General features: G+C 41.3%; 1 protein-coding gene across 1 annotated transcript in view; it reads left to right on the top strand.

The window, feature by feature from the left end:
• Positions 1–442: 442 nt before the first annotated feature.
• LOC138300156 (zinc finger protein 485-like) overlaps positions 443–23,101 on the top strand; it is a 40,659-nt gene continuing 18,000 nt past the window's right edge. The window contains exons 1-5 of the mRNA XM_069239114.1: positions 443–721; positions 1,207–1,333; positions 7,145–7,255; positions 8,362–8,460; positions 20,442–20,555. Of these exons, the coding sequence (XP_069095215.1) occupies positions 680–721; positions 1,207–1,333; positions 7,145–7,255; positions 8,362–8,460; positions 20,442–20,555 (493 nt within the window). The 5' untranslated portion in view covers positions 443–679. The remainder of the gene's footprint in view (positions 722–1,206; positions 1,334–7,144; positions 7,256–8,361; positions 8,461–20,441; positions 20,556–23,101) is intronic.

The raw sequence follows: 23,101 nt of genomic DNA, 5'->3' as shown, positions 1-23,101 counted from the left end.
GCTCTTCATTTACCCATCTCCGTGTTTAAGTAATTCATCCAGTCCTGCGTTATGGTGACTTGTTTAACCACTTTTCACAAAAAGACCACTTGTTCCTGAATTCTACTACATTCCTCGACTGGATGACAGCTCTTCAGAATAGACCTGGAAACTGGCATGCCTAGGCTTGCTTAAAGAGTCTGAAGCTTTGTAGATTGCCATTTAGGACTGCAAGGAGAGAAGGACAAAACACTTGACGATATTAGCTTTTGAAGCTGATTCTTAATTTGAGGAAAGCGAGCATCACATAGTGGCTGAAGCAAGCGCACGCTGCATGAGCAAGGGACCGGACTCCTCCTACGACACAGGGACAGAAATGTATTCTGAAACCGAGCATGTGCATAGAGCGGTATTTCTGTAAGACGCATGCGCACAAATGTATAACTTCACATTGAGCATGCTTGAAAAAGTAGTGTATCTTTTGTATATTTGTTTGCATTCCTTGTGTTACCGAGCCAAATCCCAGACGGAGTTCCACATTGAGTACCTCTCGCAAGTGCCGTTGTCGTGGAAGTTCAGCCGTGTCCTTTATCCCATTTTTGCAGTGGACTCTTCATGCAAGAGAAAGTCTGGTGCCATATTCTTCTGCATTCCCACTGCTTTCTACTTCAAACACTAAACTGACATTTGTCGAATACCAATGAAGACTAGAAAAGAAATGTCGCAGAAGCATGCTGCTGAGGCGAGTTATGTTTATGTTTTAATGTCACCTCCTTTGAATAATTGGTGTTGGGTTGGCTATTATTTGTAGTTTATTCTTTTAGGCGGTGGCATTACATATCAAGAGTGAACCCCTGCAGGTATGAATGCTGAAGAACAAGAACATTCAAACTGCAGAATATATTGTTGGACATGTGTAGTTATTCCAGTATATTTTAAAGCTGGCGCAAACTCCAGCAAGATAAGAGTCAGCGATAAAGACCTTGAAATAATAATGCATGACGGACCCCTTCACCTGGGGCATACATGGATGCTAGATGTGTTAGTCACAAACGGTGTGTAACGTTTTCCAATCCTGCTTTTTAACTATTCATTTGAGAAAAATGTAGAGGGGACCTAGGTGATTTTCTAAAGCATAATTTAAAAAACCTACTTTGTAAGAATATTTCCTTTACGTACATTTGACTGATGTTTCTTAATCTAAGGAGATATTTTCTTGTGTTTTAGGTACCACGTACATTTTGGGATGTTGCTGCACGTTTTTCTGAAGAGGAGTGGACACTTTTACACCACTGGCAGAAGGAACTTTACAACAATGTGATGAATGAAATCAACCAAGCCTTACGTTCCCTGGGTGAGGTTGTATTGTTATATAAAGCTGTTTATCAGAATGTATAGCATGGTACAGCAATTGCACAAAACACAAGTGATTTTCATCCCAAAAGTAGATGAGAGCTAGAAGTGTGGAGCAGCTAGCGGTGCAAAGAGCGAAAAGTGTGTAAACCACCGAAAAAATCCCTCAAAGGATTGCTGTCTGTTGAAGACTTTCAGATTAACGAGTTATAAATTGACATCAGGCACCAGTTCCACGATGAGACCATAAAAATTAAGAGGCTAAGACCAGCCATTCCTACTACTTAGGCCCTACCAGACCTCCTTATAAATGGTATCGTTGGCAGAGCTACAATTGACCATTTACTTGAAAGTCAAAAACGGTCAAGTATTTAATTTACCTAAGTTTAAATTCAGCACCATTTACTTCAGAGTGAGATGTCTTTCTTCCCCTATGGTACTGGACCCACAACTGCAATCAACCACAGGCAACAGACCTGTAGGTATGGCGGGGAGGTGGGTGGGGGCTACAACTCTTTTTACTGCCTGAAAGTTTCCATAATTTTATGTCCACGAACACCATTCTTCGTCACACAATCTGTCACCTACCCAAGCTCAAAGTTAACTTCACAGATCCCTTAACCATCTGTGTGACATCCGGCCTCGTGATATCCGCCAAAAACACCTTTCTAGGGATTTCAATATTGACAGAGGTAACATTAAATTAAAACCGTACTCTGTACTTGAGAATGCTGTTCACATGCACAGTCTCCTCCTACACCCCCAACTGCCTACGCACTGTAAAGGAAAAATACTGGACCTCATTTTTGCTGCTAGCATCAAATCAAATATTACAGTTCAGTGATCTGATTAAGTTCCTGTTCCTTTTGATATTCCCTTGCCATTGGGTATGCACAAGAAGATCCCGGAACACTAGATGTGACCAGTTGAAAATCATTCCTCCACAGTAATTCAGTACAACGTAGCTCACAAATTATTGCAGGTAGAATTATCAGCTCATATAAATCTCTGGGTCAACAATAACTTATAAAGTGGCCTCCTAAATCAATGGGTGACGATAGTTCCTGCTGAGTTGTGAAAACAGCTCATCTTTGTATATCAGTACCAGGATTTTCCACATTAATTTAACACTGCTGCATTGGCTGGACATTCGAGCCAACTCTGTGAAATGCACAATTTGAACAGGTGAGATCTTGTCAGACATGACTGCAACAGTGGATGCAAACCGGGTGGAAAGAGTGTCGTCCATTTGCAAGCCATTTATCGTCAGCATGCCAAGTTTCATCCCTGGTTTGATCTTCTGCATCACGCACTTTGATTGTTACGAATGCCGGACTCCGTAGGGGTCTCCCAGAACTATGACTGGAAGATCAATTGATGCTGTAGGAGGACTGCTGCCGCTATAACCTTCATCTTGTTTGGCAATAAAGCAAACGGTCGCGTGGTGCAAAAGGTGCAATCTGTTGAAAGGACTTCCATTTCTTTGAAACTTTCCATTTCATTGGGACTTCCCATCACAGAAGACTACCACAGATGATTCATTAATGGGATAGGGTGCTCATCTATATGCTGACTATGCTGGAACTGTGGGTGGTGAAGAAGAGGATGTATCACATCATTTTCCTGAAGCTCATAGTAGTCAATTTGGCTCTTAAGGCTTGCCTGTCATCTGTGATTAGAAATACAGTGCTGATCCAGGGACAGCCCACTGCATTACCTTAAGAAGGGGATTGGGGCACAGGCCCAGGACTCGTGTTTTGGATGCAATGGTGTCTTGCTTGTTAGGAAATTTTAAATAAAAACAGGCCATCCTCCGGGAGGGCAGACCTGTCTGCTAGATGGTCCGTGCAGATTCTACACACAAAATCACAGGCTTTTTATCAGTGTCATTGTCCGCTTCGGCACATCTCAGGATGCCCAACCATAGGGTCCAGATTCCAAGAACAAGGGTCATTAGGCTTTGACCCCCTAAAACATGTCAGAATTGGTTATACTCCTGTTGGCATGTTTAACTTACCTATAAGTCCCTAGTACATGGTACAAAGTGTAATCCGAGCCTCTACGTTAAATGTCATTGGTGGACTGCAGCACCTATTGTGCCATTCACTACCGTGACAGTGTAAACAAGACTTCAGGTCTACAATTGTAGCGTGGTTCTGGCAGTTTAACAACTGCACTTCAGCCTGTCAAAATAACCCCTCTTGACAGATCTAAACATTACTTTAAAATATTGATATGTCACCCCTAAGTAGGCCTTACAGCTCATAGGGCAGGTGAATGGCATTTACAAATAGAACATGGCGAAATTTAATGTTATTCATGTCCTTACAGTGGAACGGCCCCAAAGGCTAGTTTCACTGTAGCAAAGCTGGCTGTTCCATAGGAAAACACAGGGATATAATATTACATTTAATAATGTGATCTATGAGTTGAAACAGCTAGAAATTCCATAATTGGACTCTTTATATTATTTATTAACAGTCAAATTTACTGGCAAAGTTGGATGTTTAATCAATGTTAAGGAAAATGTACATGTTAGAAAGTTACCCTTACCCTGCCTAAAGCCACTGGAGGCTAATTTGCATTAGCATCCAGCTGGAGCCCACGGAGTGATTGGCCCCACATGAGGTGTGAAAGCCACTCCCAGGGCTCATGCTTCAATGTTGTGTTTATCCAAATATATTATATGTGTAGGGAAAATGGTAGCGTGGACAAAGGGATAAAATACTAAATTAATACCCAATTACAAATGCAGTTCAAGGGTCTGTTGAAGTCACTCCCATTCCACCATCCTTCTATTTCCTGGGCAGCAAAAACATACTCTGTGCACTTAGGAGACAAACAAAAAGAGAAGAGAAGAAGAATTATCCTAGGATGTAGTTAAGTCTTATGCCATGGTAGTAGCTCCAATAGTAAGCATTAGAGTCTATTGCTTCTCATCCTGGCTCTTTACCATGGCATCGCGCCATTAGCTATTTAGGACGCAACACTCATGACATTAACATTGAATCATGGCATAATTAATTTTTCCTGGTGCCCACAGCGTTTCAGAATTGTCCCTCTTGTCTCTTTAGTGTCAAGATATACATCACCACGATTGACCACAAACATTTGGACCATTTAGATATGAAAAGGAGAGATCATCTTTTTCCATTTGGAAGCTATGTTTGTTTAGCAGCTAGTAATATAATAATAATTACATTCTAGTCCTTATTTGTTACATTTCCCAGATTGCTAGATCTCATTCCTAATAAGACAATAGCTGGGTTGGCTTTGGTGAGGAATCCCAAAGTATTTTCAATATGAATCAACATCTTCTTTCAGAAAATATGTTATTTCGGGTGGGTCACTAAATTAATCTGAGCTCTACCCCTGGTACCTGTGGCACAGAGCAGACAGGCTTAACTTAAGGCAGCACGTAAGTATTGGTGTAGTACCAAAATAGTAATGAAGTCAAAATGCCAAAGATGAAAGCCCAAGCTGCAGTAGAAAAATATTAATCTTTTATAAACAAAATGACAGTAATCCAATAAGAGGAACTAAAGGCATGAGTTTTATAAGATGTAAGGGAAAACAGCACCTAAAGGCACAAAGGAGCAAAGATAGTCAGTGGTCACAGTAGACCAGTCCTACGTGCAATTTGAGGCCTACCGCAATGGAGGATGGGTTGATTACACCAATCAGGTGCATCCTGTTCCGAGATGTTACCTTCTTGTTTAGTCTTTTAAGTCCCGGCAAACCACAGGAGTACAGTGCTATGGCCGCAGGGCCTCAGAGGAGGCCTTTAGAGACTCACATAATGTCAGGCCAACAGCAGGTAACAGTCCAGATTCAGTTGCAACTGGTCAGCTGGGTACGTCTGGGAAAAGGCCTTTTGCAGCTTGTTGTCTCCCTGTAGCCACACAGGAGGTCAGCCAATTCACCCTTGTAACCCACCTCTTTGTCCTGGGTACAAGTGGGAGCAAGTCCAGTCCTTCACAGACAGCAGGCCCAGCCCCCTTCTGATCTTCTGTAGGTCAGGAAGCATTCCGAAGAGGGTGCATGGGGTTGTCATATTTATGCAGGCACTAGCTAGTGGGTTGGCTTACTCCTAGCCCCTCCCTAACCAATGAGGAAAGTGTTCCAGGACTTGACTTACCTACTTTTTGCAGTGTTTCCTGTTTGCCTTACTTCAAACAGGCCCGAAGTGCTATTTGTTTGGGGAGCTTCAAGATGGCAACAGTCTTTGGACACACTGAACTGAGGCTGTGACTTGGCGGTGTGTGGGGAGTGTAATGTGGTAATCTTAGTGTCCTCCCACATCTAACACTTGATCCAGCTAGAAACAGTCACTGTGCCCATGACAAATCCACAGTCAGAATTCTGGTAGGACAAAAGTTAGGCCCTTAAACAACCAGACAGTGGTGCCACAAAAATTGTTATGGCACCCTGTTCTCTCCCGGTTCAAATGTGCCAAAGTATGACACATGGCTCAACCAAAGTGCCAAGTTGGATTTAACAATATTTTGTAAAAAAGATGCCCTCAGCTCCTACTCTGCATATTCTTTTGAGCCGAAGAGCCATTTCTGCTCATCCAACTATTGTTTGCGCCACAGAGGCATTTCAACCCTCATTCACAAATGTTTAGTGCCAAGCACCCGATGAGAACTGGCAGAGGTGTATACTTTTTAGCCTGAAGACAGTTCAGGAAGGTAAAGGGTAATTTTCTAAAGGTTACTTTTCCTTACTATTTATTAAAAGTCTCACTTCATATAGGGCCTTGTGACTGTTGGAACAAAGTAATATTAATGTTTTGCATGTCCCACTAAATGCACAGTACCTTGTGACCAACAAAGTTTACATAGGGGTGAATTACTAATAATTAAAAGGAATCATGTTACCTGTCAAAAAGGGTAATTTGACGTGTCATATTGCTGAGTTCACACAGCTGCAGTCATGCTACACTGGATAGGCATTAAGCCATGTTTCCTTTGCCACTATAGCGGATGGCACAATAGGTGCAACCGTCCACTAGTAGCACTTAACTTTCATGCCCTGGGTACACTTTGTACACCATGTACTCTGGACAGTACAGAAGAGATCATTTTTAGGTCTGGCATAGAGGCAGCTTTAGTTTATTTGTAGTCTCATATAATAAGCATTAATTAATTTTTACACAGTCATTGAGGGGCTTTATTTATCTTTCATTTACATGTTGTTTCTGCCCACCCCAGCATACATCATTTTAGCCACTTGATCCTGTTGATTCAATTTTTCCTGATCACAAGTGCATATCTGCCTAAAAAACGTACACTTCGCTTCCAGAGCTGGTAGGCTAAATACATTATTTTGCCAATCCTTTATTTCAATTGTTCATCTTTTTTATTTATTTTTTAGTCATGCTTGTGTGTTTAAACTATGTTTTCAGGTTATAGTAATTCAAAGCTAACACAATTTCTTTTTGCCAGTAAGAATCATATTTTTCTATTTTCGTGTGATGTGTATTAAAACTAAAAGAGTTTCCATACCTGTTTCTAAGCAATCTCCCTGCTAGGAAGCAACTCTATTGTTTTTTTTTAAAATTACATTCAGTGGTAAATTTATCTTATTCAAAATGTCTTTTCGCAGGCATATGGCCGACAGATTTAAGTGGCAGCTTTCTTCAGTTTTCTCCCTTCTATTCGTACGGCACATGCTTGCAAGAAAAAAAAAATAGCACTGGCTTACCAAGACCAAATCAATGCTTGTTCCTATTTCATTTGTTTCCGTAATAGCACTATTTGTTTGTGGCTTGTCATTTACAATAACTTTTAATATTGTGTTTCCTTTATAGGTCCTCTGATTGCTATCTCTGTTTTCTCATTAAGACCCAAAGAAAAGGATGACCTGTGTCTGAAGGAATGTCAGGTCTTGGAGCAAGAGAACGCTGTGAACATTTCTCCAAGTGAGTTGGAAAGACTGAGGTATTCTATTTTGAGGCAAGAGAAATTGTTGAGGTTATATCCTCAAAGTTCACATTATCTTAGCTGTATTAATTGTGATAACTCTTAATTTCCATTAAAAAAATGGCAAATTTGGAAGACTTTGAATGCACTTATTTTGACACTGCCATGCACATGACATTTGCAATACTTTTATTTTTGCTTACACTTCGTAGCTTCTCATTTTTCTGTCCCTCAGCTTCAAAGAGTCTCGAGGCCTATGCATGGTTTCCATGAAACTTCAGTCAATCAGTATTTGTAAAGCGTGGCTACTCACCCGTGAGGGTCTCAAGGCGCTTCCTCACCTCCTCTGCTGTCCAGTACAAATCCTTGTTCTCCCTTGCCATTGGTCCACTCATCTTATACATTACAATCTCTGTCGATCAATCCCACATCAAATACATCCTGCCCCCACCTTTTTACCTTGTCCAATTCACGGGAACTTCAGTAACTCCTGAGGTATGCGACTCCTCTACATCCAGAACATAATCAATGGTGTTTATTAACACTCATCCAGACAGACAGATTACACCACTCTAATCTGAGCAATATTAGTTTTTAGTTTATTTCCTTCACCAACTCCCACCAACTCTAGTGTTCAGGGTAAGACTAATTCAGATCACATCCGAGGACATTGGGATGATATGTGGGGTTAGTAGCCAGACACAATAATTTGAATTGTTCAATAATATTTCCTATCAATTACTTAGGAAATCCATTATTAAATACTTAGGGTCTGTCTAAGGAAGTTGATGGACTTTACAAGTACAGTGATCAACAATTGTTAGTCAACTTTTCATGATAGGTCGTCCTTTTCACATTCCCCTAATTTACTTTCCAGTTATTATTTATTTGCTGGCTAATAAACATAGCACTACTGGTATGAAACATAGTTTGAGATTACTTTTAGCTTTGTTTTCAAAACTTCTCTACACAGTTTTATAGTTGCTGATCTTCAGTGGATTCACTGTTGGCTCACACTATGCAGACATCATAAATGTGTGATCAATGCGTATTAGGTCCTTGCATGGTGAGGGTTTAAATGATGGGTTGTGTTTTTATTTAACAGGTGATGTGAACACTGACACTGATGTGTTGTTGATGAAACAAAAAAATCTTGTGGATACTTGCAATAAAGACAGAGAAATTGTTGATGGTCCAAGCACAGGTCAGAATCGAGTATTATTCCTAACTTTGAAAGTAGTGCACTAGGAATGGCCTACAACTTGAAATGGGCTAAAATAATGCAATCTGTATCTTAATAACGAAAGTTAAAGCACTCTTTTGTGCACATTCACAGAGTATGTGTACAAGCAACAACTGAGAACAGTGTGTACAATTGTAGATTTTGTAACAGAGAAATGCTATAGCTGCATAAATGCTTACATTAAAATGTTTTGTAAAAGGGTACCCAATGTGCATTTTATAAAACAGATCACCATATATTTTGTTCTGCAAAGAAACTAAAGAATTAACACAATGTCCCACTGACTGCCGTACCACCCAGAGATACTTTTTCGAATCATGTTTTGTTCCTTGAGAACACTGTGGCTTGCGTGATAAAGAATAGTAGGAAATACTAAGAATATTGTTTGACTTGTAACCATATGTTATGCCTGTCACCGTCCAAAGTGTGGAGCAAAGAAACCAATTGCAATTGCTGCTCTCATTAAGCTCAATGAACTTTTTTCTTAAAGATGAAATATGGCTTACTTTTATTGCCTGCCTTCTAGTCTGACAGATTTATAGTGAGCATCCAGCACGAGGGTTCAGCACACTGGCTGTAAATTCTGCTAGAGTCCATTTGAAATTGCTGTGCCTCTTTCCACATCCACTCAGTTATCTGAAGACAAAATATAAAATCTTTGTGAGCTGAGGAGGTCAATGAAAGACTGCTTTCATCATACATCCTTTTTAAAAGTGAGTTCTTTGTCCTAAGCTATTCGGTGTTTCCTAGATCTAGATAAATCAACTAAGAGAAGGGTACAGGCAACAGGAACGCTTACATTGCTGTATTGTGGGTTCCTTTAAGATCCCAGAGGCATCTCCTCTTTTTTTCTGATCTTAAAATCTTTGAGTCACTGATGGATGCAGATGAACACACCTTTAATCTGTGAAATTGATTTGTAATTCCATCGGACGTTAAGAATGTTTTGTACCATTCACATACAAATTACATTGACATTCACATGTGCTAAATATGTCATGGAAAGAGTCATATTGGCATTAAAGAAAAGAGAGTAAGGGGAAATTCCAGTAGAAGCCCTTTTGTCAACCTTCAACCCTATGTGTGAATTTCTTCATCATTACCGATTGTCATCCATTGTCCAAGAATGTCTACAACCAGAGAAGAGCATCACCTAATACTCTAGCTACCTCTTCAAGGTTAGTCATCAGAATGCCATGATGTAGACCAGGGTCTTCAAAAAGTAGCTCAGGGGCTACTGGAAGGTCACCAGTTCCCTACAAGTACCATGTAGAAAGGAATCCCAGCTCAGTAGATATTTAAGAAGTTATAGGCACATTAAAGAAGACAGCTGAGTTCGTATCCAAATCCTTTGAGTTACAGCTAGTGGACCCAATGGCAAAGCACCACACTTGCACCATCTGTCTGATTACAAGGTCTGCAACATGACCACCTTTCTCCACTCTGAATCTACCAAAGTTGCATGGACATTGTTTACTATGCAGGCCTGACTCTGGTAGACAGAACAAAATTAATGATCCGGGCCAATAAAGAGGTGTGGCAGCAGTAGTCAGAGCAGATTCACCTCAGTATGAACTGCAGTAGCTAGAGAAGATATGTGAACAGTACAGGAGCCAGGAATAGAAGGGGTTTGGAAAGTGGAGACAGGTAATAGCCTCAATGGTTCAGGGGCTGGGTGATGGGTGTGTAATTGGCATACATTTGTGTATTTTTAAGTCTACATGCACCAGTGTTTATGCACATGTATGCACAAGTGTGTGTGTGTGTGTGTGTGCATGTGCTTTGTGTTGTGTCCCTCTTGGATAGCACCTCAACTGGAAACCATCCTTGGTGACTGGGACCATCAGACCTTCCTCCTCCTCCGATGTTTGTGCTAAAAGTGCGCTTTTTTCGGAAACTAGCACTTTGCATTGAGGAGCGAGGAAGAATCTGTGCAAATGTGACCACATATAGGGTGCCCTTAAAGGTCACAAATGGCTCCTGTTAAAATCCAGGATGAAATTACAAGTCCTTTGCATTGCCCAGTAGGCATGCTGGGACCGAGGCCCAGAATATCTGCAGAAATTGGCCTGCACTAAAATGCTAGGAGAAGCTTCTGATCATCATAAATCTACTCGATCCATTAGCAAGTTTTCAAGAATCTGAAACACGAAGGTGGATCCTTTGGAGTGGTTTGCCAGTTTCTAAACCCTGCCTCAAAATCCAAACACAGCCCTTCTACGTAAAACTCTTAAGGACTATACTAATAAAATGTTTTTCTAATAAACCTGTCACAGGTCAAGGGTTGTATCCAGAGAGTATCGGCTACAAGCTTCACCCATTCAATGGGATTCCAACTTTTCACTGATTTTGGCTGTTCAGATAAACTGTATATTGCCAGCCCATCTATCCCTCTGAAGTAACTGTAAGGTGACATACAAAATAAATTTCACATTAAACTAAAACAAATTAAATTACCGTTGGTAACCGAACATATTTTATTGAAATCTTTCAGATGTGGTCACTAGCTTAAGCAGGAATTCTGTAAGCCAAGATGATTTTCTGATTAAAAGTATCTCTCATTATAGAATATGTTTAGCAGTAAACACCTGCAGAAGTTGCAGAAATCAGTTAGGTCTTATGTTCCATGTGTGAGCTGCAAGCCAGATTGAATAGGGTGTTCAAGTTGTTTTCTTTTCAATTGAGTCTTCCAGTGTTCTACAGCCACCCTGTTATTTTTTATTGATTTTAAAAGTGCATAACATTAGCAAATATTCTTTGATCTCAGAAGTAACAATTTGCACCTAGCACTAGGCTTCTCATTCTTATTTACAGTTTAAAAAAAGATTAAATAAGTGTAAGGAAACGCCTCTTTTTGTATGGTCACTCCCATATTTTTCAACCAATGCTGCTGTTTTTTTGACTCAGAGTGCACTGAGGCATGCGAACCAGACCTCAGTGCCAGTGTGTATGTTGAATTGGGTGTAACCATTTGGAAATGCCTATGTTACCTGTTATTTCCTAGTAAATAGTGCCCTGGTACCCAGGTTATGTGAGTTAGCGGGATACCCCAGAGCCTGCAGCACTGGTTGTGCCCCTTTAAGAGCCCCAAGTAAAACAAGTCCCCCAGTCCGTCACTGCAGACTGGTAGAGCAGGCGTGCACTGCTAGCCCAACATTGCCATTGAAAGCAGTGACAAAGCCTCCACTACCCCAGTACATGTGTGTAAGCCACCCCTCTGGCAGGCCTACCGAGCCCTAAAGGCAGGGTGCAACATATGACCCAGGCAGGGTACGTACTTTGCATGCCCTGGCAGTAAACATTCAAAACATCTGTTTCTTACTTTGTAAAGGTTTAGTTGCCGAATTGGCGAGTAGATAGTTACATGCTGGCAGCTCAGCTGTGCTAAGCCCTGAATGGAGTGACCAAAGTATGCACTCCAAAGTATCAAGCAACTCGTTACAGTAAGTCCAACTTGTTTCTTTAGTCAAAAATGAAGGTAACTTGTTACAGTGTGCAGTTCTATAAAAGCTGCTATTTTGTTGCCTTTAAAAATCCTGTGCCTTTCTGAGCATATATGGAGCCTGCTCCACGAGACAGCTTTCTGCCATCCTGGAGGGATGTGCTAACAACTCTCAGGAAGGAGAACAGTGATGGATTGCAGGCAAGGGAGGGTTCAGTTCCCTCCCGCAGGAAGACTTGGGAGGTTGCCCCAAAAGGCAGGTTTCAAAGGTGAAGCCACCTTTGAAGAGCAGATGTGTAGCACCAGGAGGGAGGGCTGCCTCATTATTGAGGTAGACAGGCTTGCATTGGCAGCCAAACTGGTTTTGCCAGGGGCATGTAGCCCTGAGGTAGACACACCCTGGGGATGGTCTAGGGAGGTCTGTAGACCAGGAAAGGTATCTCACCATCTTAAGAGTGGGCAGAATGGTGTATGCTGTGATAGCCGGATGGCACACTCCATAGGATGTCACCAGGTGGAAGGGAACCTGATAACCCATTGGCTACAAACCGCATCCTACCCTGAGGGCACTTTCTGAGCATAAAGGGAGCACCCTGGCACCTAGGCCTCAGATCTCGGCCAACTTTGAAGGAGGACTGTCCTGCTGCACTGAGGGACCAGCAAAGAGAAGCTTCACTGACAAGGACTGCACCTGTCGCACCTGGTGCTAGTGAAGAGAGGGACTGTTCCACCGTGCCCTGCTCAAGGAGAAACTGTCTCCAGAGCACAATCAAGCCGAGAGAACTCCAAGGGCCAGCTGACCGGCCTTCTGTGTGCAGCACAGAGACACAACAGCTGAAGAAGCCTGCTGGAGCAAGTTGGTAGCCCAGAGACTTCAAGCCACTACCACTGCCTCCAGGCAGCACCAAGGACCAAGACCTGACCCACAGAGTTGCACCCGAGATTGCTAAGCTCGGGAGTGCTGTCGGAGAGTTGCTGGGACACTCAGAAGTGAAGTTATCAAACCAGGAGGGATTGGCCTGTGACTGATAGTCCAGTGAGAACTGGACTTTGGCCAGACCGGAGAAGACTTTCTGGGACGTCGTCACTGCAACCAGGAACCCCTCATCATCTTCGTGGACTGAGAAATCCCTGCAGAAAGACCCTCATCGACCAGTTGCACCCAATGCATCGTTACAGCATCTTCAGCATTCTTCATTCCTTTCATCAGGACCACTCCATGGGAATCCATTTCAGTGCGGACTAAGGGCCTGGAATTGTTGAAGGGCTTCTTTTCCTGTGAAGGTAACTGTTCTTGAGGACCTTGCTGGTCCCCCTAACTAGCTCCTAACCGGAGTGCCCAAGTACTTGTAACCGTCCGCATTGACACCTACCTACATTTTCTATGAAAAACCTTTCAAGTGTCCAATTCGGTGACTTTGCCAAGACTTGTTTGCTGTTGATGAAATTGCTTTGATATATTATTGCTTGTAAATCAACAACTCTGGAACCGGTGTAATCTTTTTTTTCATTCTAAAGTCTAAATTCTTGTAAAAATACAGTCTGTTTTCATAAATTGGTGTCGGATTCTTTGAATGTTGTGGTGATTTCTTCTTCATTTGTTTTTGGTGCTGTGTAATGCTGAACGCCTGTTCCTCTGTGTAAGCTTCACTGCTCAGTGTCACAGCTATCCAGGATTGAGCTGAGGATTTAGTAAACAAAACCAAAAGGTCTTAAAGGGGTTGGTAAGTATATTAAACTTTGAGATTGCACAACCACACCCTATAATACATCAAATTTCCTCACAATAAGCTTTGGGAAAGCCAGTAAGTCTTGCCATGTAGACCTGTTCGCTGTGCCAGTGCTTTTTGCTGATTGTGTGCAGCGTCAGCAACAAATAAAATAAGGGATGATGACACGGCCGTTGAAGCAGCATAAGTGTCACCATATGTATGCATGCCTACAGAACCATTTTCGTTTTTGTTAATTGACTACACTAAAATGGCAGACACCTGTTAGATCAGTAAATTACAACAACAAAAAATTGTGTCCAAAAGTTTTTTTCTTGCAGTGGAGCAAATGCCAGCTGCCGGACTCTCCAACAAATTACAACTTGAGTAATGGATAAGCTGGGAAGGGAGAGCAGCATGGTATTGGAGGGGGGAGGGATTAAATAAAAATAAAGACAGGTAGTTTGATGAGAGCAAAAGCAGTACATAAGGGAGAAAGCAACATGGAATGAAGGGGTAGCTGGGGCAAAAGCACCTGATAGAGAGGTCAGTTCGGAGCATGGGGGAGATATTTGGTAGGGGAGAAGCACACAAATGAAAAAGATAGAAAAAACATGGATTTTCATGTGGTGCTTAATGAAAAAAAACTAGTTCCCTAAACTGAGAAGTGAAAGAATACAAGTCCGTCAATTAAATCTATGTTAAGGAGAATCTAAAATTAAAGGAGCAAATGAGAGGAAAACTAAGGCATCTCCTGCAAAGACATCTGTGAGCTGCAGTGCTTAGTTTCTAGAGCACAGGCTCATTGTGTCGTAAACATTGTGATTCACTCATAGTTTTATATCCACCAAGACGTCAATTTCTCCCTATTCTACCACCGTTTAATCCAGTTTGAAGCATACTAATTAAGAAAGGAGGGAGGAATTGATGGCTGCAATCAAAATCAAAGATACAACTGCATTCTGGCGTGTGGTTAACTCTTCACTACTGAGCGATAAATATGAGACGCCCATGGACACTGTCATTCCAGCCAAGACTTGGGTGGACTATTTCAAAAAAACTTTTGCCATAGAGACTAACATCCAATTAGAAATGTTAAACTGTCTAAAACCTGCAGGAAACGATCAGTTAAGTTTGGCTTTTAGTAATATTATAAGTGTGGATGACGTTAAACAAGCAATCCAAGATAGTCCATCAGAGAAAGCCCCTGGCCCAGACAGAATTCCTGCTGACCTATATAAAGCACTTCCAGATTTTTGGGGACCTCTGCTAACCAACGTCATGAGATCGGCCGTGGTAGGCCCTCTAGTAGACTCCTGGAAAGAAGCGATCATCGTCCCGATTTTTAAGAAGGGAGATAGGGCAGACCCCCTGTGCTATCGCCCAATCTCCTTGCTAGACAGTTCAGTCAAAATTCTAGGCCGAGTGATTTTCAATAAGTTAAAAGAATGGCCGGCTGATACTCACTCCCTCTCAGAAATACAATTTGGCTTTCGCCCAGGGGTGGGCACAGTCGAACAAACTCTTAATTTGACACTTATAGTCCAGAAATATACTAAAGCCAAAAGGGGCAATATACACTTAGCATTTATGAATCTCTCCTGCGCCTTTGATACAGTTAGCAGGGAGAAATTGTGGAAGGTAATGCTGGATATGGGCGTGGATAAAGACATAGTTATATTACTTAGCAAACTTCATGCCTGCACAGAGGCTCGGGTCCGTTACTCCCGAGAGGGAGGCTTGACAGAGAAATTACCCTCTCAAAAAAGGGGTCAGACAGGGATGTGTTCTTGCCCCTTTCCTCTTTTTCTTGTATATAAATGGGCTGGAGAAATTTCTTTGTGAATTAGGGAAAGATTCCCCAGATATCAATAACTCTCCAATCCCTGTACTTTTATACGCGGATGATGCAGTACTAATTTCAAGGACAGCAAATGGCCTTCAGATTTTATTGAATGCTTTTAATACCTTAATGAGGAACCTTGGTCTTAAAATTAACAGAACTAAGTCATTTGTTATGAAGTGCGGTCCTAAATTAGCAAAAACGAAAAAATTTACTCTAAATGGGCATGAGATACTTAAGGTCCCACATTTTACGTATCTGGGGGTCCCCCATTGATGTAGATTTTAACTGTAAGTTTTTAGTTAATATACGCTCAATACAATTCCAAAAAACCATTGAAGCTGTTTTTAGGTTTGCAAGAAGTCTCCGGCATAAACCTGTCAAGGAAATGATGACTGTCTTCACTTCTAAATGCCTCTCTACCGCGACATTTGGAGCTGGGGTTTGGGGGCTTGCAGATTGTACAGGGCTCCAGATTATAGAAAATAAATTTCTAAGAAGGCTACTATCAGTCCCTCAATCTACATCAGTAAAGTTCTGTCATAAAGAAGTAGGTTTGAGGTACATATCTAGCTATATAAAACTTCAACCTCTCATACTGTGGGTTAAAATCTGGACTAAGCCTGAAGCGCTTCTATGTAGAAAGGTGATACAGGACTGTCTCCTTCTGTCACGATCTCTAGATATTCCCTGGCTTAGATATGTTCATCTCTCTCTCCTATCATTAGGATTAGGAGACCTTTTTCTCAAACCAGATACTTTAACAAGACAGGACATTAAGAAGGTTAAAGACTTGTTCTGGCAGAATAACCAGGACATGGACCCAGCCTCTAGTTCAATGAGACTATGGACAAATTATGAGACACAACAACTTCAACCAAAGTTGTATCTGACCATCATTAATCATGTGCGACAAAGGTTTTTACTCACAAGACTACGTCTAAACACCTTACACTTTTTGGTAGCATTCCCAGTTGCTGGAACCTGGTTTACGAACCTTCCTCCTTGCTGCTGTGATGGAAAGACATCTCAAAGTACACTACATTTTATGCTTTTTTGCACTTTATACACTGCTCCAAGAAAAAGATTTTTACGTCCGCTATTTCAGTCTAACAGCATTAGAACTAGCCAACTTGCTTACTCCCACTTACATGACTTGGGAAACATGGACATAATCCAGGCTGTGTTAGATTTTGGATATGCTGGTCATGGTGTTCGGAAAATGTATTAACAACGTTTTTAGAAATTTTTATGACTGTGAAATTTGTATGTTATTTATTTATTTTATGTCTTTTATGGTCTTTTTGCACCGAATAAAGTAAACTAAAGAAGAAAGCTTCACAGAAGGAAGTGTGATAGCTTTGACATTCCCTAAACAAATATGGCTGGGATGGGGTCCAAGGGACATTCAGCTGGTTTATCTGCTGAATAGCTGTAGAGGTATGATCTGAACTGTTGACTGAAACCAAAAAGGTAGTGGGCCTAGATACCCCTCTTTGCCCCTTTCAACAGTAAAGTGGTTCTCTGGCAAAATTGAGAAAAATGATTTTGGAGGGAAAATGGATCATTTTTTCATGGATAATGCAGTCGAGCTGTATTCCTGCCCAGCGGTTGCAGAGAATTCACCCCTTATGTTGGTTTACTACAGGATGGAAAATGTTCGTAGAACTTGACAACGCTCTGACAAGTGAAGAATTATGTTTTTTATCCACCAGTAATGAGAAAATAATAGACTACCTCAAACAAAAACAGCTTAATGATAGCAATTTCTCTTGGTCTGAAAGTATGGCACCCACATAGGATTTTCTCTGCTGGACGATATTGTCAGATACCATTTATTTAAATTGATGAGTGGTTCTGTTACAAACTGGGGTGGACCAAGCATAGTGTTTTCACTGTCTAGTGGGGGGCCTACAAAACGTATCTAGTTTCTCACAGTTGTTTTTAATGACCAGCTTTTATCAAGGTCTTCTTGACTGAGGTGGTTACTTTGCGTGTGTGATTTTCTGTCAAAGTCAGTGAGTATGTGTACTGTCTGAGTGAGTGCTAATGGTCGTAGATCAAAAAACAGCTCTTCTGATATGCAGTCGTCCTTAGCTGCTCCATCGAGACCACAGGAGAAACCACAGTGGTGAAGGGGGTAAAGGTGAAGCTCTTATTTCCTGTCAGCTGCTACCATGAGGTCTAAGACAGGTTCAAGGATCCAAAACAACATAGGTGTGAAGAAAGTTCCAGGGCAGGCATGATTAGAGCATCGCATTCATTTTTCCCAGTATTGGTGGATTTGTAGTTCTGCTGTCACCTGAATAGCAGAACTCAGATTATGAAAAGAAAACCCCCAAAAGAGTATTAACTCTCATGCCTGAGGAGGTATTAGTTAGTATCTCTGTGGGAGTTAAAAACACTATGAAAGATCCCTATCTGTACATTACAAAATATTGCATGTTAATTAGTAGTTTTTCCTAAATGCACTCAGCCTGCTCCTTTTCTCTTCATGTGGCCTTGACACTCCTCTGCGACTTGTATGATCTGTATACTGTCCACTTGGGGGTACTTTATCCCTTGTAAAATAGGATGGAGAATATTATCTATCTCCCTAAAATATGCTGTCCTTTATTTTCTGAAACGCACATTTTGACATGGCAGCGCACCTGTAATAAGAATGTATAGCTATTTGCTTGTAATTATTTATTGAAAGCAGGTAGTGCTGTAATAGAGATATTGTCCCTTTCCACGAATGTGTAGGACTTCCTTTTTCCCCTCCACAATCTCACCAGTAGGAGGGAAAAGCTATGTCATTCAGCAACAACGGAAAGTCAAGCTGCAGGGGAAGGTCCTGGACTGGTTCCTCCCTCCTCCTTTCCACCACCCAATTTCTCACCGGTAGAGCCTTCAGTTGTGGCACCTACAGCGGGCACGTCATTCTCTGTAGAGCTGTGTCCTGCATCCCCCACTTCCTCTCATACTTGTTTTCAGAGGCTGACACGGAGATGTGATGGTCAGTCCATGCACTTGGGGCTTTTCCATTTGGCATCCTGCACTGCTGTCTGCCCACATGCTTCAGCAAGGCTGCAGGTAAATCTGTAAGGAGGGAGGGATTATAGGTGGTGTTCTAATTTCTTGTCAGCAACTCCCAAGCAGTTTAAGACTGGCTTGGGATCCAAAAGAATATAGGTTTTAGTAGCGTCCAAGAAGAGGCAAGATTATTGCACCCAGTTACTGTTTCCTTGTTTTCTGGGATCTGTAGTTCTGCTTTTGTTTTGGCCATGGTCAACCCAAGACCTCTGTGGACATCTGTGCATTAAAAAGATACTGTACGTCACTTCGGAGTTCCCTCACATCATAAACACCCTCAGCCTATGGTCAAGGAACTCAGTCACCTGCAGTATCCTCATAATTCACACTTGGGTACTTTATCCCATTTATAAAGGTGCTTGCTTTGAAAAGAACATCTTTTGCAGCTTTTAGATATTCCAGGATGTTATTCATATAATATAGTAAAATCTCCATTTGGGAAGCAACTTTTCCACACTAGAAGACCTCAGCCAAACGTATCAGCTCAATCAACCATCAAACATACTTCGCAACTCAATATGTGCAATCAAAATCAGTACCATAGTGGTATCAAAATGCGCAAAGCTTTAATGACGTGTTCACAGACACCATGCCGGTTCACAAATCATGTACATTTGGTGTATGTCAACAATTTCCTGGTAACAGTTTTACACATAAAAAGGTTTTAAAAACATTTGGTGTTACAGAGATTCAAGCAATAACGCATAACACTACCCCTGATACGGCACAAAAATAAAATCCAAATGATGCGGAGAAAGGAAGAAAAACGAATAAAAAGGGAGAAAGAAATAAGACATCGAACATGTCTATTAGAATGAGGCTGATCCGCTTTAATCATTGAACAAGATACATGATTTTTTCAAAGGAATGGTCTTCTGCGATATCAAAATGTAAAGCAGATTCTGCACATAAAGTACATTGACACTTTTCGGTGGGATTACAATGTATTACCACCTTCTACAGGACAAACCAGAAAATGCAATCCCTCGTAAATGTAAACAAAACATTAAACACATATATATAAATAACAACAACTATTACAAAGATCCAAATGTTACACTAAAAATATCAAGACATATCTGTCAGGACACATACCATCAAATCTCAGTGCATCAAACACTGCAGTGGTACTGCTTAAAAATGACAAATCTATTCCATCATTCTCTGTGTTTTCACTTATAATCCGAACAAAACTTTGCACACAAATTTCATACATCATCATCATTCAAACCTTTCACGCTAGAGTCTATATCCTCCCTTGTGAATTCACAACCTCAAGATTCATCCCAGTTGAGGACAACCAATCATACTCACAGTCACGCTCACATAATAGTGAGACATGACCTGAATAAATAAACCCCATCTCTTCAGAAGAGTAATATTTATCACTCCCCAGTTAGTGAGATGAAGGATTCCTTAACTGGGCCTTCAAGTGAAATGTGAAGTGCCAAAAGTATTTGTAATTCTTTAAAACCAGCAAGGGAAGTATGCAAGATCAGGAGTAAGGATTTTGATTGTACGTATTAGGTTGTGAAGAATGTTTGAAGGTTGATTGAGATAATATGTTTGGTTGAGGTCTTGTAGTGTGTGTAGTGTGTTACTTTGCTGCTCAAAACTGTGCTCTGTCCCGTTGGTTTGTGGGGCCCCTCTCTCAGGTTTCATTGGCATTCATAACCTGAGTAGTTTGTGGGAAATTGCCATATACAAGAAACCTAAAATGTTGATTACGTCAAGTTTTGACTGTGTTAATCACTCTCTGTTTTTCTGTTACATACCAGGAACACATTAATCATTCGTTGTTACCTATACTCAATAAAGTGGCTGAAAATATCATGTAAGATTTTAAATGTACATGCTTGTCTTTTTCTAATAGCCATTCACGTTGTTGATTCCGGTAATATTTTGAAGATGGAAGAAGAGTTGGAGTCTGGTTTAATGCATGTTGAAGCTGTCGAAGTGGAGGAAAGCAACATTAGACAGAGCTTAGGTATGTTGTATGTTCTATGGGCACACACACAAACTACAAATACCATCATGCATTTGAATGGGAGCAGCAGAACTGCAAATAGAACTGAAGTAATTGAATCATGGAGAATGTATGACCCTTGCATTGCGCTAAATGTAGTGGCTGCTTCTCCTCTTGCTTTTAGTCTTTATGCACTTGAATTATTTTGAATTTCGACTTTGACACACGTTTAAAACAGAAAAAAAGATATGGTTACAAATGTACTACAACTGTCATGTCACTGGAAGTTGTGGAACTCGGAAGAGAGGAAAACGTTTATAAACGTACAAAATTGACGAAGGACTAGTAGGCTTTGTCCTGTAAGCAAGGTCCCAGGCAGACTGAAATGCTTCGGGAGCTTTACTTACCGCTGTATAATTGTTAATAAAGGAATTGCAACCTTCCCTGAGCCTGCAACTCGTTATATGCTGGGCAAAGCATATTGAAGCTTTATGTGAAGTTGTGTGTCCCTGCCATGAGTAACGCATCACCTGAAATGAGAGCGCCTCAAACCCTTGCAAATTCGGCCCATCGAAATATATATATATATATATATATTTGTATGTGTGTGTGTATATATATATATATTTTTTTAACACCTTAGGACCTAATTTCCATAGAAAAATAAAGCATTTTTTGATTTGCTTAGTTGCCTATATCTTTGACACTGTTTGATGAATCTTCACGAAAGTTTCCAAAGTAAGTGCCCTCTAGAGTCTTGTTGTGCATGTAAAGTTTCAGGATTAGGGGCAGAGAAAAAGGGGGGTGAAAAAAAGTGTGTTTTCCATGTTAATTCCCATAAACTCTTTACACACACCTGCACCAAATTTGGCCCAAAGGTAGCTTTTGGTCCGCAGATCATGCTTTTTTTGGTGTAAATCTGTTTAGTAGTAAATTTCTATATCTAGGGCCATGGATCCAGGGAGATCTTCTGCTGAGATCTGATTGGCTGCCAGTACATTAAACCAGAAGTGTTGGCAGCAGTTTTGGGATTCGGCTTCAGTCAAGTCCTTAAAAAAAAGGTAAATTAAAAATAAATAAAAAATTAAAGGGGGATGGGGTATGTATAATCTGACCCCCTATCATTGGTCCAGGAGCCCCCGGGTACTGCGCAAGGGCTAAAAAGTTTGTTTTTTAAAACCTCTGCAAAATTGGCGGCTGGATCAGTGTATTTTGCTGAGATTTTAAAAAAAATGTGGCCTACTGTGCTTCTTGTATATGTAAGATTTTAAGGAGGGGACACACGTGGCCTCCTTTCTAGGGCTTATTAAAGCCCTGGGGACCACCACCTCCCTGGGGCTGAAGAATGCAATATCAGGGGGGCCGCGGACAACCCCAGGCTCCCGGGACCACCTCCTCCCTAGAGATTTAGAAAAAAAAAATATGCAGGGGGAGGCCACATGGACCCCCTGGGCCCGAGGACCACCACTTTCCTGGGGTTCTGATAAAAAGATGATAAGAGGGGCCACCTGGAAACCCCCGAGCCCCAGGGATCACCACTTCCCTGGGCTTTGCTACTCTAACGATGGCGGGGGTGTGCGGACCCACCTGGGCCATGTGGACTACCACCTCCCTGGGCTTTGTTAATTCAATGCAGCGGGGACAGTTTCCGCCAAGCAAAAGCAAACACTCTGCTTCCAGCAAGCGGGAGCTTTAAAAACACTCCCACTTGATGTAATCAGAGATGTCATCTCTTTCCCTGCCTGCAGACAGGGAAAGTAATGAAAAGATTGCTACTACATGCAGGGAGCTGCGTTTTCAGAGGCTCCCGCATGCAGGGAGCAATGTTGGCTCCCGCAGGAGGCGTGGAGCTGGCTGGGACCACGGGAGCCTTGAGGCCTTCATGGTGCGGGGTTGGGTGGTTATATTGGATTGACCGCAGGGCCTGACCGTCGGCTACGCCTCACCATGCATGGCAGTGGTTGGATTAACGTATAGTAATTAAAATTACTTTATGTTAAAAAAAACATCGAAATTTACTGAAAAAATCAAAGGCTATAGTGACGTTATAGTTAGGAACCAGAATTTAAAAACCTAGAAATTCACAAAAAAATAAAAACAAAGGTTACAGGGATTTTATAGTTAAGCTCACATTTTTGCGTACAAACCATATAAATTCAGCTGTTAATAGTTAGAGTTATTACAGTTAGCGATAACTCGCGCCCTAGGGTAACTATAACTGGCGCTCCCACCACACACAGCTAATTACCCCACATATTACAACACTCATGACATCTATGATAACATCATTGATAATATCAGTGCAGTATTTGCAGTAAAATTATTGAGGAGAAAACTATGAATGGTGGAGGCACGAGTTATAGTTACCCTAGAGCATGAGTTATAGTTACTTCAGCTTACCATAACTATAACTGATTTATTCCTATGGTTTTGTGTGAGTAAATTCGGAACCTAACAATAATGTCCCTCTGACTTTCGTTTTTTAAGTGAATTTCTGTTTATTTTTTAAATTCTTTTTCCTAACTATAACGTCCCTCTAACCTTTGTTTTTTAAATGGATTTGTATG

The sequence above is a fragment of the Pleurodeles waltl genome, chromosome 6 (assembly GCF_031143425.1).
Source record: "Pleurodeles waltl isolate 20211129_DDA chromosome 6, aPleWal1.hap1.20221129, whole genome shotgun sequence".
Taxonomy (NCBI): domain Eukaryota; kingdom Metazoa; phylum Chordata; class Amphibia; order Caudata; family Salamandridae; genus Pleurodeles; species Pleurodeles waltl.
Note: the sequence above shows the minus strand (reverse complement) of the source record. Positions and strands in the feature narration are given on the sequence as shown.